This window comes from Ostrinia nubilalis, chromosome 8, assembly GCF_963855985.1.
Source record: "Ostrinia nubilalis chromosome 8, ilOstNubi1.1, whole genome shotgun sequence".
Lineage (NCBI taxonomy): Eukaryota > Metazoa > Arthropoda > Insecta > Lepidoptera > Crambidae > Ostrinia > Ostrinia nubilalis.
The window spans coordinates 2,256,978-2,274,864 of NC_087095.1; the positions used below are offsets into that span (position 1 = coordinate 2,256,978).

Sequence of the window (17,887 nt, forward strand, 5' to 3'; positions counted from 1 at the left end):
CCCGGCGCCGCCATACCCGCCCGCGAAGCTTCGGCGACGACGCCGACTACTACCAGCCGCAACGACATCATCGGCATCACAGAGGACCAGTTGGCGAGACTGATCACCAATGTCATCAGAGGTTTACCGACTCCGACCCCGGCCGGCGACCTACACGGGCCGCCGCCGGCGACTCCGACCCGAGTTACCGACCCCGCGGCAGCGACCGCGACCGCGCCGCAAGGCGGCAACTTCACACGGTGCACCGCACGCTTCGACGGTGCCACCCGGAGCGCCGAAGTACTGGAGGCGTTCATCGAGAACATCGTCGTGTACAAAGAGTGCGCCGCAGTGAGTGACGAACACGCGCTGCGCGGCCTCGCCATGTTGCTGACCGGAGACGCCGCCGTGTGGTGGCAGGGCGTACGGACCACCGTGACGACCTGGGACGACGCGATACGCCGGCTACGCTTCATGTACGGCGCCCCTCGTCCCGCCTACCGCGTGTTCCGGGACATTTTCGCCTCGGAACAAGGCGAAGAAAACGCCGATTCGTTTATATCGCGAGTGCGCGCTAATCTCTCGAGATTACCATACAAACTGGATGACGAAGTGCAAGTTGACATCGTGTACGGCCTACTTAATAATGACATTAAGAAATTAGTGCCGCGTAACAATATTGTTAACCTCGATTGTTTACTCGCGCAGGCGAGGTGTGTTGAAGATATTTCGCGTGAATCCAATACCACGATACATGTTAACCCATCCCGTGCTCAGTCTAGTTATGTTGACAACAATCATAATAGCACGGCCTCTTCTAGTACGAACACAGCGAAACCTATACGTAATCGTCCACGTTGTAATGTCTGTAAGCGTTTTGGGCACGTCACCGATGAATGTAGATCGAAATCTACACCTGCTAAAGCGAATGTTTCACCACCTGTTCCTAATAACCGACCGGCAGGTAAGTTGTATTGTTATGGATGCGGTCAGGAAGGTACAGTGCGCTCTAAATGTACCACTTGTGCGAATAAAAGTGCGAGTGTGAGTAGGGAAAGTAACAAAGTTGACTTTCAGAATGTTATTGTTGACAACACGCGCGCCGCGCGCCCACTGGTTAACATCACGGTGGCCGGCCGCGCGGGTGTCGCGATGCTGGATACCGGCGCTACTCACTCCGTGGCTAGCCCTGGACTGTACGCGATCCTTCTGGAGAATGGTGTTAAGTTTCACGCCGCACGTCACACAGTAGGACTCGCCGATGGAACCTCGCAGGTACGAGATGTTTTGATTTGTAATACCGCCGTTGTGCTGGCTGGACGCAGCATACCTACCACTTTCTACGTGATACTTGGGGCTGAGAATCGTACCCTCCTCGGTCATGATTTTATAGTGCGCGCTGACGTCATGTTAGATATACCACAACGTAGCTGGAGATTTTCCAATTTACCTGAACAGAAGTTTTCTTTTGTAGATACTTACGACCTGCTGACACCAGCGCCCCCGCCGACCGCCGACGCCGCAGAGCTGATGCGCCTCGATGCCGCGGCCCTGACGCTGAGAGATGACGAGGGTTGTAAGCTGTCACCTGTTCAGCGAAGACAATTGAACGAGCTGCTAGCGCGCCGCGCCGACCGCTTCGCCGAGGTTGGCCCACCTACCAGCTACGCTACGCACCGGATCCGGGTCGATGAGAGGCAAGAACCTATCGCCTCACCGCCCTACCGCTTGTCACAAGGCAAGAAGGAGATCCTGGAAGAAGAGCTTCAGAAGATGCTGCAGGCTGATATTATTGAAGAGTGTGAGTCCCCCTGGGCTTCGAACGTGGTTCTTGTCAACAAGAAAGATGGTGGAGTACGCTTGTGCGTAGATTACCGCAAGCTGAACGCCGTGACAGAACCCGACCGGTACCCGCTGCCCAGGATTGAGGACGTTCTTCATGCAGCCAAGACCACCAGCTTCATGACAACGCTAGATCTTCAATCTGGCTATTTTCAAGTGGCCGTCGCTGATGAGAGCCGTGACGTCACCGCCTTCGTTACGCCGTCCGGTACCTACCGTTTCAAGAGGATGCCGATGGGACTTCGCAGCTCTGGCGCCACGTTCCAGCGACTGATCGACAGATTCAAAACGAACCTGTTCGTTAACGGAGATAATGCTGAGCCAAAGGACAGAGGAGGAGGCACCGCTGCTCTGCAGAATAGGAGGCCTGTAAACGTCCTAGCGTATCTCGACGATATAATTATATTATCAGAATCGTTCCTTGGACACCTAGAAGACCTTGAAGCAGTACTCGACAGGTTAGAGAAGTTCAACTTGCGCGTAAACAGGAAGAAAAGCTGCTTCGCCCGAGACTCTGTCAAGTTCCTGGGCCATATCATCGTGCCTGGAGGCCTACGGGCCGACCCGGAGAAGACATCAGCGATCGCAGACATGCCTGCCCCGAAGAATGAGAGACAGCTGAAGGGTTTCCTGGCCACATCCAGCTGGTTCCGGCGGTTTATACCAGGCTACGCTGCTGTTGCTAAGCCGCTGACTGACCTCCTCAAGAAGAACAGCACCTGGGTGTGGAACGAAGAACAGCAAGCTGCATTCAACAAGATCAAGGAGCTCCTCGTCACCGCGCCGATACTGCGCCAGGCGGACGAGACGAAGCCTTTTACCCTGAGGACGGATAGCAGCGGGTACTGCCTCGGAGCCGCTCTGATGCAGGGGGAGGGCCCCGACGAGAGGCCCGTAGAATACGCCAGCCGTCTCCTAGGACCTGCAGAACGAAACTACACGACCACCGAGCGAGAAGCCCTCGCCGTCGTCTGGGCGGTGACCAAATTTAGAGGCTACATCGAGGGATCGGAAGTCGTCGTGAAGACCGACCATCAACCCCTGCGCTGGTTGATGAGCTTAAAATCACCCAGCGGCCGCCTGGCGAGGTGGGCGCTGACGCTCCAGGCGTATAACTTGCAGATCCAGTATACACCCGGGAAGGTTAACGTCATAGCCGACGCACTGAGCCGCCCCGCCTGTTGCGAAGAAAACCCAGGTGGATGCGAAGTATGCTTGGTGACCGTCGACGTACCGCACAGGACACCAGCTGACGTGCGTGAAAACCAGCTGAAGGACCTCGAGCTGAAGAAGATAATCGAAGACCTGGAAGAGATCGACGATCCATTCAGGGGGAGGAACTGGTCGAACCGAGGATACCTGATATCCGACGGTATACTGTATAGATGCTTACCTGAGTCTGACGATGAAGATTGCACGTGTCTCGTAGTTCCACAGCACGAGAGAGAGCAGATACTCGCCGAGTTACACGACGCTCCAACCGCTGGACACTTCGGCGTCGATCGCACTCTGCAACGCATCCGGAGCCGTTACTTCTGGCCAGGCATGAGAGCCTTTGTTACCGAGTACATCAAACGGTGCGTTGCATGTCAGCGTTACAAGGCAGACAACAGGAAGCCGGCCGGACTACTCCAGACCCCTGCTTCAACCCGGAGATTTGAAGTCGTCTCTGTGGACTTATTTGGACCCTTACCGAAGACCGCGAAGGGAAACCGCTGGATTTTAATAATTGAAGACGTTTGCAGCCGTTGGGTTGAGCTCTTTGCCCTCGAGAGCGCCACTAGCGCCGAGTGCGCTGAAGTCCTCGTCGCAGATGTGTTCCTGAGGTACGGAGTTCCCCGACGGATGATCAGCGACAACGGAGTGCAGTTCGTTGGTGAAGTAATGCAGCAGGCTTGTCACGTGATGGGTATCAAACAGTCGCTGACGCCGCTGTACCACCCGGAAGCGAACCCCGTTGAACGCAAGAACCGCGACCTGAAGCCCCAACTGGCGATACTCGTAGGGAAGGACCACGCATCGTGGGATGCCCACCTCGCTGCCATCAGGTTCGCGATGAATTCCGCTGTAACGGCGAGTACTGGACATTCACCAGCTTACCTCACCTTCGGGAGAGAGCTGCGAGCCCCGTCTGACGCGGTGGCTGATATGAAGGCCATCGCGGAGAGCGACAACTTCGTGGCGAGCATCACACCCTACCTGCGGAAGCTGTCCACCGCGCTGCTGGAGGCCCGCGACGTGCACGAGCGCGCGCAGGCCACCCAGAAGGCGTGCGCAGACGAAGGTAGGCGCGCACCCCCGGATTATAAGGTGAGTGACCTTGTTTTGTTAAAGACCCAAGGGCCCAACGATGCCGCACCTGGCCAGACCGCCAAGTTCATACCCCGCAGGGATGGACCCTATCGCATTCGCAAAGTTGTTAGTCCTACGACTTACCTGCTGGAAGGGATTAGGAACAGCGAACTTATAGGTCGCTATCACGCATCCAACCTAAGCCCATTCATCGGTGACGTAGAGGCCCCTGTTAGGGAGAAGCGTAGGCGCGGACGCCCACGCAGGTATAGTCCTAGTCCGAACGCGAGGACGCTGTGTTCGAACTAGAGGGGGAGTATGTAACGGCCCTCCAAACACTATTGTATTATCTGTGCTCTGACGCTCGGATTCGCATTTGGCGGGCTTGAGTTTCGCGGGTTCGCGCGCTCAACCGGCGCGCTCTTTTCAACGGCCGCCGCGCTTTGTGATCCGCGGAACTCGACCTTATTGACCAGTCGCGCCCATCGCCTCGACGCGTGCGAACGAGCTATCGTTTTAATGGTTATTAATGTAACTCCGCCATTACACAAGTAGTTATTTACAAGCACTCTGCTCTAAATCCTTTGGCTTCAGGGAAGAACCTGGACCAGTCCAGTGTTCCCTTGGCAGCTCTGTGTATGCGAGTTGCCTTCTTCTTGCTGTTTAAAGTCACTCCACACCTTAACAAATAAACATTACAAATAATAATGACGAAATAAGATAAAAGCAATCAAAATGAATAAAGTAGTAGGTATTTACCTAGTTTTCGTGTCGCCGGTGGCATCAGCATTTCACGTTCGCGTGTCCGTTGTTCCACCCACCGTTGACTATAGTTGGCTCTTTCTTGGGGCCCTTCAGTGGGCATACTCAGATCGCCATATCTATAGAAAAACAACTTTATTGTATCTAGAAAATATAAATCTAGCACTCATATTACTGAATGTTAGCTAGGCACGTGGAAGTTATGCTGGAAAGGTTGTATTTCTCCAAAAAAACCAGCTCAAAATTATTCGTTTAATTTCGAAATTCCTCCACTACATACCTAGTATGTTTATTTTTACTTAACTTACCTTTCCATAAATTCTACAATCGGTTTAAACGGATAGGCGCAGGTTCTCATTTTCCTATCGTGGTTAAAATCCAATTTTTTGTGGAAAATTATTCATCAATAATCCTTCAACAAAACATGTTTTGTTATCTGTTGTCATGGCAACAGCTGCGTCAAAGTCGCAATGACAAGAAATAAACAATACAAATTTAAAATCATCATGTTAATTCAGCTTTAAGCACTGTTCTAGGACACTTAAATTTAGCAGTGTTATTTTTGACATTTTTGTTATTTCCTACTCTATCTTTTCTATATAGTTAGAAAGGAGCGGCATTCGTTCTTTCATTCATCCATTCATAGAGTGTGAAGTTGGATACGTTAACATGTTCACCAACATGACATCACAAAACCATCGATTTATCGCTGGCGAGTAAAGTATGCGGTAATTGAACTCATGGTATGATTTTAATGCAAACTTCATCGATCCACGTTTAAACTCTATCGACTGTAGTATACGAATACAAGTTTTCGATGGCAACTCATGGTAGAGGCACTGTTCTATTTCTTTGCGCTATTTTTGGAGGGCTGTATAAATTTTATTCCTTTGCGCTTTTAAACTGACAGCTATATTGGCGGGAAAATGTTTTTTTAAACTTTGTTATACCTATTGCCAGTTCCAATACCAACCATTTGTTTTTTTTTTGTTTAAGATTTCATGATAGAGGAGATAATAATTATGGACTTCTTGGCGGGAATCTGAAGCGTCATGTTAGCGGTTTTGTTTTATTTCCTCAAATTCGTATTTGGGCGACTGTTAATGTGTAATAATGGTGGATTATTAACCATTAAGTGTTCGTGAACGTGCATGAGTGTGGGCGAGTGAAGCAGAACAGTGTGCATCGTGATTCTTCTGGTTCTCTCAAGTTGTCCAAAGGAGGTCTCAGTAAAGCACCACAACTTTACTGAGACTCAAAGGGTGGGAAGGGGCATCATCTATCATCCTTCATTACACAAATACTTGAAAATGGCACAAATCAAGTCGACCTCGACGTGTATTGCCAACATCATCAAAAAAGAAGAAGAAGAGGAGATAATATTTTTCTATCTTTACCTTTTCAGATTGTAGTGTGAAACCGAAATTAATACAAACATAATCTAACATAATTTTAAGTAGGTACCATGTAGGTATTTAACCCTAGATGTTTGATGGAAAATTGAATTTAGGCAAGTAAAAACATCGTGAAAAGTCATAAATTGTCCCTGCTGACGCTTATGCCCATCATTTTGCGACGTTTCCCGCCAACCTCAATTTTCGTTACAATTTCACCCTTCGATAACTTTGTTATAGACTTCCTTAGCAAATTTCTGAAAGAGTAACTTTTTCATTTACAGTCTTGTGCCCTTCTTCATGGTTTGCAGCCTTATTACTGTGCATTTGAGTTCAATATTGGGCAGCAGTTAGGGATTTGTTAGTGGACACTAGTTGTTTTGGCAAATATGTCACTTTATCCGGTTTTGCTTAGTTGAGTAAATAAAGCGCGGTAAATCAGAGTCGGAGTGTTTGTATTGTGTTTGAGTTGTATTCAATCGAAGAAAATATTGTTTAGGAGAGCCTTTCTATTTCTAAGTCCTTGACAGAAGTGACAAGCAGGCAGCTTAAGGATTTTTTCAGTTATTTCAGCCACAACAAGAAAGCTTGGGCTGTGTCTCACCTGATAGAAAGTGAAGATCAGCCGAGCTTGGATACGCCATCATGAAACCTTATCGACGATTTTAGACGAAAAATGTATGGGCTTCTCGTGCTGAATCGATAAAATACCTCAATTAAAGTTTATCGTGGCGCGCATCCTAAGACTATAGGCGAAAGGTTGCCAAACATAACATGCTGTTAACATTGTTCATTAACTAGTAAGGGTTGCTATAACTGTTGATTTTTTAAATGTTTAGACAAAAATAAAAAATACCCAAATTCTTACAACATTTTATTGCTAGTTATTTAAATGGTCGGTAATAAATACAAACAGTTTCAACAACTATTAAGTATCTTTGAATGAACTAAATTAATTATGCATAAAACATTCAAAATATATCAAAATGCAAAGCAATCAACTTTTTATTATAACTTTTATTTATAAAAAACATTCAGCTTTCAAAAATTTCTCCTTAAAATGTATTTCATGAATGCAAAAGCTACTTAAATATATTTCTATGTGTTTAAGTTCAATTCATTCATAACTATTTGGTATTTCAATAATTCTATTTTAACATTAAATTATTGCATAAATTACATTAAAGTATTGCTGGCAGAATATAACAATTTAAATTAAGTTGCATACAAATTAAGTTAATACATAATATTAATAAAATATTTATTATTCTACACTACTTTATTTTATACTGGATATACATACATTTACCCTCTTATTCATAAAATAACTTAAAAAAACTTTTTATCTCTTTTCTTTACAATGAAATTAACATTTGAAAGAAAGTGACAAAGCATTTTACCTACTTAATTTATGAATAAGAGGTTATGTATTTAGTTTGAGGTATTCGAATACAAAAATATAAGTACAATACTTGTATTTATATGAATACAATAAGACAATATTTAGGATTATTAACAACTATTATCACTAATATTCTATTGCTTATAATATGGTCAAGTATTTTTATAAATATTATATGTTTTATTACAAAAATATAAAACAGCTACCTAAAGAATCTTAAGGCCCTTTTACATCAGTCGTGTCGTCGGAACTATTCGACTAGTCAATTCCAATCAGTCAACTATAGTTGGGGTCTTAACCTTATTTTGAGCTAAATCATGATTTAAGGCATAGCATCAATAAAAAAATCGATTTAATTGAAAAACTACAACAGCTATTGTTAATATACAGGGTGTTGATTTCAATACTCGCCCTATTTAGGGAGTTGATTAAGTAGCTTATTCTGATCACGAAAAAGTAAAAAAATTGACTTCGAAAAAAATTAAAACGAACTAACTTTTAGTTAATCAAAGAAAAATACCTATTTACACTACCTACTTTACATGGCTTCCTTCAGTAGGCTATCCGACATGATAAGCAAGCAATCCGCGTAGCTCGATGGTGCCGCAGTGTAAACTATTGCAGTATAGCGAGCCCACAGTACAGCTGATTTCACACGGAAAATATTCGCTAAAAATTCCACTTTCGTTTGTACTTTTTTTTGGTGGATAATGCGTTTATACGTATAGGTCATAATAGATCACCTAAATAAATATGGCGAGGATTGAAATCAACACCCTGTATAGGTAAAATTACTTTTCATTTGCAAATATCTATCCCAATTTTAAAATAAGGCGAACCCCGAACCTCTTTGGTCTACTCCACCTTCTGCGCTTTTTTAATCTCCAGCAGCTTCAAGATGTTCAGGCACCAGAACATAGCAGACACCACATAGAACACCTGCAAACTGGTGCCCAAAGGACTGGTGCCTACCACAGACCTGGTGAGGAAGGCTAGAGCTGAACACCTGATGACTTCGAGAACTGCAGCGTACTTGGAGTTGTCGAAGAGCATTCCGATGATGGTGAGCGAGGAGATGATGTAGAATACGAAGATCAGGACCGATATTGGTGTCATGCCCTGGAAAGAAGAAGATATTCTGTAACGTTTTGATTTATTTAAATAGTTACTACTTATACAAAGAAGAAATAAACTATGGACTTGAGGTGGAAAAAATCCAATTGTCTATGTTTTGTACACCTAATATTGTCATACTATGAGTTTTTAGCGCGTGATATACAAAAACAATTTAATAAGTCATACCATCTGCATGAGCAATATTTGATTCCCATATTACCACCCCTTTTTCAAGGATTAAGGAATGGTTTTCAAGATTAAAACTGTCTTAAGTCCATTCCTGAACGTTGCAGCATAATTATCATTACAATCGGTTCAGTGGTTTGAGCGTCATTGCTGCATGATTGGTGGATTTTGACATATCTGTCAATGTCATGTCAAAAATAACCAATCATGCAGCATTTGGACCTCGCGTCTACGTATTGCCTGGCGAATTTTTCAATCGCGAAAACCCTCATTGGTTCGTAAGTATTAGGTATTGGCACCGCGAATGAGAGCAGGAAATATTCTAGCAAGAATATTTAAATGTTCAAAGGAGTTTTATTCTTAGAAATGATCAAAACAATTGAATTGTTGGAAATTACGCGAATAACCTTTGAAAGCGTTGGATCAAATAAACAGCAACTTAAAGCTTATTTTCCGGAAGGTATTCAACAAATACAAAAATCCAAAGGGCTGCCCACGGAAAAAGTTAAAAAGTATAACAAAAACAGGAGTGGGTGTGAGAAATGAAGAGTCGAAAGACAAACATAAACATTGCGTTTTATAAACGAGGATATTTCAGTTTTAGAAAGAGTTCTTGAATGAGAAAACGAAGGGAAAACTCACCATACCTACATACAAACTTTTATTTCCCTTCTTAGAAAACTTGAAACTTTTGTTTTTAGCATATCTCCTTAACACGAAAAGTGTATCAATTATGGACTTTGCAACGTTTATATTGAAAAAAAAAAAGAAAGAAAGATTTTTTTATTTAATCAAAAATCTTTAGACTACAACATCAGTATACATAGTTTGTTTAATTTGAACCAAAATGGCAGCCACTCAGCATGTTATGCAGTTTTTGTATTGCAGTTTTGACACTTTGTAAAATACAAAAGTATCAGTAAAATAGCTTCTATTATAACTACATAAGGCACACAGTGCTATCTCGATGTGCTGTCTTCCTTAAAAAGTGGGAATAAATTACAAAACCGCGGAGAGGCAATTTGTGTAAGCGACAAGGCTTAACGGGGAGCGAAATTGTTTCTTTTAAACATCTTTCAAGCTTTGAGCCAGATAGAATAAATTTCCGAACAAATTCAAGGTTTAAATTGCATGTGTAATGAAAATCGTTTGACTTTTTTATCCAAAATTGTACCATCAAAGAGTTGGAAACCACCTTTCTGGAATTCTTTATTTTTCACCTTTGTGGTAACTGTACAAGTTTTTCTTCAATGATTTACCCTATGTTTATAAAGCCTTTGTTTTAATTGTAAGCGGCGCGGTGGCAAGTAGAGTCAAATAGAGTTTTTGTAAGAAGTTGCGCTACACAAGTACCTACCTAATTACTAGTTAATTATGTCATAGTTGACATAATGACATCTTTATAGTATTAAGGCTCATGCATGCTTTGCGTATGGAACCATAGTCATGGCCACTACCTAGATTTATTTAAATTTTACGGCGACGCCAACTTTGGATTATTTTGTTTCGAAAATAGAGCCTTTAAGTGAATTTTTTCTTACCATGTATCTTCCGGCCAGCTCGAAGAATCCATACAAGACGATGGTATAATGCATGACCAAATAGACGTTGCACCAGGTCGGAAGGTAGATGTCATACTTCTCTCTTGGCAGAATCTGTAGCAAGAGAAAATTGATCTTAGTTTAGATAATAATAATCACAACTAATTACTGATTGATTGTTCTTTGATGTTCGGATCAAGGACTTCAATTAGATAATTAACTTGTTTTCATCATGCCTCTTAATTTGATAATTACTTTATTTCTTAATGATTCTCAGAAAACCAATTTTACTGCCCAGTCCTAGTTTGAACAAAAAATCTTCAAAGAGTTCTTTTCAGTTCAATTTCTTAAAGCAATAGGTAGGTAAGATAGAAATACGAGACTATATTTTTTGAAATTATACACAACATTAGGTATAACATAATCATCATCATCATAGTAACTACTTCACGTCATATCCCATCTTTATTCATTCTCATTACTTGCTTTTTGTGTTCGATTTTACATTTCTTTATCAGCAATAGGACTTCCACTACTGAACATAGGTCTCCCCCAATGATTTCCATAATGATCGGTTGGTAGCGGCCTACATTCAGCGCCTTCCTGCTACCTTTATGAGGTCGTCATATACTAATAACATAATACTAATAAAGCGAAACTGAACTAACGTGTTAAGCGCCAAAAACTATTTTGCCAGTAAAATAGAACAGGTCAAATCCTTCTCAGTATCATAGCGATAAATCGTCGATCGATCGCAGCTGTGGACAGGAATGTGTTAATAACACTAGGCTGGACATGAGGGTCGTTTAGGTCATACGATATCAGTTTTTGCCGGACCTGGTTGACAGGTATTAGACGGGACTTCAGGGTTAAAGGACGTATACGCCAGAAAACTGCTATTGTAGAATGGTCATTACGTCATTAGTGATAGAGATGTATTTGCTATAAGTATGAAATTCCGTTTGGTCTAAAGCTTACGATGTAATTTTGATGTAGGAAGACAATATTACATTGCTACCAAACTTTATTCACCGTTGACCATTAATAGCAAAAGTTATAACATTATTTTCCAGGCAGTCTACCTGAATTTTGGCTAAAAATACCTCAATATTGTATTTTTAAAAGTCTGCGTTTCTTTAGTGAATAGTTTTCTAAACTTTCTGAGATAACTTTTCGGCTAAGCAACTAAAAAGAAAGATGCAAAGTAGCTGTAATATGTGTTTTCATGAACGATTTGATATTGATTATAATTTTTACTTCGGTTTACATCAGTCAGCAGGCCTATTTATTACTTTAGCATGCTATTGTACGAATTACTTTAAATTATGCATAATATTTGTGACTTTTCTTATACTCTATCTTGCTCTATTTAGTCCACTTGCAAGTTTAATCTTTTTTTTTCCTAAATTATCCAAAGTCTTATCAAGTAGAGCCCTATAGGACTTTCGCTGCTATAAAATGAATGAGGCTGCCCAAATAATACATACATCAACCTTCAGGGCCTCTTCTCCGAGTCTAGGAGTGCCGGGTTCCCAGCTTGGCCCGTAGAACACTGCTCGGAACTTGTCCCCGAAGGTGGTGAACTGACGCACCTTCTCGATCACGTAGCCGGTGTAGAAGCCCTGGAAGAAAAAGAAAAGTTAGTCATATCAAAATCAAAATTATCTTTGCCTAAATAAATATAACTCAAAGGTGACTGACTGACTGACTGACTGACATAGTGATCTATCAACGCACAGCCCAAACCACTGGACGGATCGGGCTGAAATTAGGCATGCATCCTGACGTAGGCATCCGTTAAGAAAGGATTTTACGAAACTCCACCCCTAAGAAGGTAAAACGGGATCCACCCATACGAAGCCGCGGGCGGCTGCTAGTATCCTATAGTCAAAATAAATGCTCTAAGGAGCCTTTACATGTCTCCCTCTTTTTTTGCCCTACCAGCGCTTCGAGACAAACATTTGGCGAGTGTTGTGAAGAAGTGCCGCAACAAACTCGGTCACCGCTGTCTGCCGGTTTAGTAGTAGTAGTTATTTTATTTACATGGGTATTAACCTTTAGCTACTGAGGTGGATTTAATTTCACGTAACCACTGACGTGGGGGCCTGAGAGGCCCGTACATATGTGTGCTTATATTTAAAAATATATAATATTTTTAGTAGAGATGAAACGGATAGTTGTTTGGCCGGATACCGGATACCGGATATCCGGCGAGCTGCTAGGCCGGATAGCCGGATATCCGGCGGCCGGATAGTTGGCCCATTGTCACGTTGCATGTCGTGACGAATTTAGCGCCGCACAGGAGCTTCGAACGCGATCAGTGGGTCTAGTAGACTAGACAAGTCACACTTTTCGAAAATCGAATCCGTCCGAATAGAATGTCAGATTTTACCACTTGTCTAGGGGGCAGATAAATTCGGGCGATTTCGGTTGACATCGTGAGTGTGCGATTTAATAGCGAAAATTAAATTAGTTTACTTGCTGCGTAATCTGACTGAACTGGTCATCAGACTGAACTGCATCATGTCATCAGACCATCAGTGAAAAAAAGATCGCTTTTTATTTGACAATATTTCGACATTAACAGATATTTACTATTTATGTATTCGTCATTACAGTGAATAAGAAATAAGTTTTTTGTAAGGCCTTAATATGGCTTTTTGTAACTTTTTGGACTTTAAATAAAAGCCGTTATTGTTATAAGCCATTTTATTGATATTTACCTCAAAAGATTAATGTATTTCATTTTAATATAGGAAATTGTCGTAGTTTTTAAATATCCGGTATCCGGCCGGATAGTGAGTTACTATCCGGTATCCGGCCGGATAGTAAATTTAGGCCGGATATCCGGCCTACCGGATAGTTACCGGATATCCGTTTCATCTCTAATTTTTAGGGTTTTATGTTTAATAATTATTAATAGTGGTTATATTTAAATACAATAAAACGATTTTTATGTAAATTATTTGTTAATAAGTACGTAGTACGTATTATTTCAATATTTAGAAAACATGTAGCATTTTTTGGCAAAAATCTCATGAAATCATGATTCACAAAGTTATCATGAAAAATATTCATAAATTCAACAAATCAACTTAGAATCTTAATTTTCAATAGTCTTTTTAACTAATGATATATCAGTAATCCTAATATGAAAAAGGGGGAAAAAAATTACACACATCAAATAGTGCGAATTAAACACAGTCTGAATCACAGTCTGAATAAACTTGCTTTGTTCAGTGAAGGAAGCCACACATATTTTTAAAATGTACATTTCATTTGAGTCTTCAAAATACATGTATGGGACTTGGTTTCATCGTTTAAATCTTGATAGACAGGTACAGGCTATCATTTCCTAGCATACGTGCCAAAAACTACTGTTTTTCTATTTTTCGTTAAATGCTGGTTATTTTTACTTCCGAGATACCGCTTTCTCTCGGACGACATACTGTGGGCTCCATATTATAGATTTTTTCAAATTATTTCAAGAAAAGACGACAACTTAATGAAAACTATAGACAAAAAAAGTTACGCCAATACTGAGGTGGGGGCCTGAGAGGCCCACAAGAAACTTTAAAATTAATTTACCTACTGAAATTGCGCGTGCAATCACGTGCACAGTTGTTGACAGCCTCGGCGCAATGAAACTTGAAGGTACTAAAAGATTCGCGTGTGTCGTGCACGTGGGAGAGGAGAAATTCAACAATTTGACTTTTGCAAGGCCTGAGAGGCCCCCACGTCAGTAGTTAAAGGTTAAAGGTGCTTGTAGCCTAGTGGCGACTGTGGTTTAATGGTGATAACCAAAGTTATACTTATTTGTCCTTTCGCAAAATCGTGTACGATAGGATTCGAACATGGCACTCATTAATACGACTGTCATTTTTATAAGCTACTAGCTGACCCGGCGAACTTCGTACCGCCTTAGCGTAGAGATTTTCTTAATATTTTTTTCCGTAAGAACCATCCTTGGACTTCCACAAACATTTAAAAAAAAGAATTATCGAAATCGGTTCAGCCGTTCACACGTGATGCCGTGACAACGCGAAACGGGTTTCATTTTTATATATATAGATTAGGCGGCTTTTAATATTAATTAATTAACATTTGTAATTTTTCTTACAACAAATTGGATAGAATTTAGTTGATTAATGCTGATAATAGGGGAGAGTTCGGTATATTGTACCGCCGGGTAAATTGTACCACCCTCATATTTCGTAAAGTATTTATTGAATGTCTGTAATGGCAACACTCAGCGATACACAACTAAAATCAATTAATATCGGCCATGTGGTTTTTGCCGTGACAACAAACACGTGTGTTTTATTTTGAAAAGTATTTTTTCATTGTTTTCAAGTAACTTTTGACAATACATGTTTAGTTTGTAATTTTGTTAAATTTAATCACAGGGTGTTTCTAATATATTATTTAGAAGAGTAAATTAGTGTGGATTACAATTATTTGAAACATTTTTCGGTATTTATAAGCTATATTTTTTACCTATTTTTTAAAAGCACTATCACCTAGTCGGCTAAATTGTACCACATCAAGTTGTATGGAACTTTACCAAAGGATTTTGAAATTTTTTTTTAGTAAATCATATTTTGAAGTTATAATAGCGTAGTTATGTTTGACTAACAATAAATGAAAGCAAAAGACTGGCAAAGTAGATTAGGTACAGGTGTGCGTTACGATAATTGGAATTACAAAACTTGTACTCAAAATCGTGATAACGTTAAAACAATATCGATTGTCTATGTTATTAACTACTGTTCCTTTTCGTTTCCTAATTTGTTAAGAATGTATCGCATAATATTTTGCCATAGTTTTTTTATAGGCTTGAAATTTATTGAAATCCAATTTAGTAACCCTGTGGTACAAATTATCGAACCGGTTGGCTAAATTGGACCGAAGCTCTGAACTCGTACTTTGTTGATTTGTGCTAAATATACAACAATCATGTTAATTAATACTTATGAAATAGTAAGTTGAATAATGTATCTTTTATTATATACCATGGACATCAGCAAAAACAAAAGAAAACTATGTGTAAAATGGGATTGAAAAAAACTGGTCCAAATTAGCGGACTCTCCCTTAAGATTTTTTTTTTCAAATAGTTACCTTAGAACTAAAATGTTACGAGACAAATCAATCTTGATTTCATTTTTATTTGGCACATCTTTCTAACATCTACTGTGATTAATAGATTTGTTACTAATAAACCTTGAAGGTTAACTTTCTTTTACTTCTTCTAATTCTTATTTATTATTATATTATTCGTCTCTGTGTGTGTGAACGCACATTCTCAGAATCTCATACATTGCTCATCACATCTCGTTACTGGGAACATCATTGCATTAGCAACGTAATTACAGCTCGAAGTTTCACTCTGAGAAATGAAATTACAAAACCTTGAAAGACTTTGATTAAAGTATAGAAATTGATAAACGTGCGTTGAAAAATAAAGACCCTGGGTTGCTTGCATCATCTTAATTTAACTGTAACAAACTTTAAAAGTCTGTGAAAACACTGGTTATAGTTATTATTTAGGTTAAAATCAGCCAGTGTATATTTGTAGCAAAAATAGCACTTAGTTACTACAACAAAATAAGGTGTCACAGTGTTTATGTTGATATGACGTCCTCCGTACATGCGAAAAAGGTCTCCATTGTTCTAGAATAGTTGTTTTGTAGTGAAGTTTATGGTTGAAGATGTATTTAGGAAATTCTCACAATTAGAGGTCTGATAAAGTACGGTCGACTACGAACAAAGCTCAGTACTTAAGTAATACTTTATGGTTTAGAATACAATTATTTGTTTTCTATTATTAAATTCTAGAAACACAGCATCTGCCTTTGAGCATTTCTGTGTAAACGGCTTAACTTACATAATCAACGGAACATCCACCTAACTACATTGTGATAAGATTTCTATTTAAACAACAAATTCATGTTCGCTCCCGCCGTTAAAAGCTCTTGATCTTGTTTAACAGTTAATTACCGTCGTTACTCGTGCCTTAAATATTACCCAATTGCTATTAAATAAAGTATGTTCTCTCATTTTCATAGTGCAAAGAAAATACATAATTAACATCGGTTCTCGCTTTTGCAGTGCAAGGCAAATTCTTTAGCATCATTTGTGCGTCGTTAAGTCTTCATTCCACGCAGGATGACACCTCTCTCTATATTTGAGATTTAGACTACACTCTTCATGCTGGTCTGGAGTTTGCATATTTTCTCCATTAGCCGCATTCCTGTGTTTGGTCTCAATATTGTGATTCGGCCAATCAAAAGCCTCAATCTATGCTTGAAACTGAACCGAGTTTGTGAGTTTCATTCTGAAATACTCATCCACATAAAAAACAATACGGTACTATTCCCACTGCGACAATTCCTGTGTAGCCAGTATATGCAGCTAAACCGCCAATCAAAATCCAACCAATAAAAGCCAAGTATGTTCCGCAAATATTTTATTTTTTTAATTTAACGTAACACAAGGTGGAAGAAATATTGCGATCGCTAGAAAGAATGTAGTTAATACCTATGTGCACCTACTGAGTTCTCTTATGGTGTTATTAAAAGACTGTTATTAAAGGAAATTCCTGTGTAGTATTTTCGCGGTTTGAAACAGTTTCAATACATGTTTGTGGAACTGCAAGCGTTTCAGTTTTGTAATTAGTTCAGCTACTGCTATATAAAAGCAGGCGACCAAAACTACTCGTTACTAGTTGTTACGAGAATGTAAAGTTTCGCCCGAAATGTTTTAAAACTAATTTAATTTGGAATGGAAGTGCTAGTGGAATTCCGTTTCAAATAGTGAATTTTGAATTAAATTTTGTCAAATCAAAACAATTTCAATTTATGTGAATAAAGTTAAAGTGGCTTATTATTATGACTTTCTATGAAATTAATTTAAGTAATATTGCAATATGAAAAAACAGGGATAGAGAGAGGAAAGAGTTTAGATTCTATTTATATTAAATCTTCATTAGATGAATCCTTATTTTGCTTTGAATTGGAATAATTATGATTTCTAATACGATGATAATTATTTTACTAGCAACCAGTATTAGTCAGAGAGTGTGCAGAAATAAAATTATGACAGAAACTATGAAATATTTGTTAACTACTCAACCAAGACTTTTTACTTTCATGAATTCTGCTGTAAAATTTTAACGTGAGGTTTTATATAAATATGCTTTAATAATTAATAGTGCAGCGCAAAAAGCGAAAATTCAGCTAAAAGCTTTGAAATGTCGCCCACCAACAGACCGATTCGAATAATTAACGAGGGCTGTGCCGAATCGCTAATTGGAAGCCATTTAGCAGTGGTCGAGGTGTGGATCAAGTTTTATTTGTGTTTGCGTAATTAAATA

The 17,887-nt window shown here is 40.2% G+C and overlaps 1 protein-coding gene across 1 annotated transcript in view; it reads right to left on the reverse strand.

The window, feature by feature from the left end:
* Nucleotides 1-7,146: 7,146 nt before the first annotated feature.
* Nucleotides 7,147-17,887, reverse strand: part of LOC135073728 (alkylglycerol monooxygenase-like) — a 51,452-nt gene continuing 40,711 nt past the window's right edge. The window contains exons 8-10 of the mRNA XM_063967888.1: nucleotides 12,002-12,136; nucleotides 10,515-10,628; nucleotides 7,147-8,790 (exon numbers count right to left, since the gene is read on the reverse strand). Coding sequence (XP_063823958.1) covers nucleotides 8,527-8,790; nucleotides 10,515-10,628; nucleotides 12,002-12,136 — 513 coding nt within the window. The 3' untranslated portion in view covers nucleotides 7,147-8,526. The remainder of the gene's footprint in view (nucleotides 8,791-10,514; nucleotides 10,629-12,001; nucleotides 12,137-17,887) is intronic.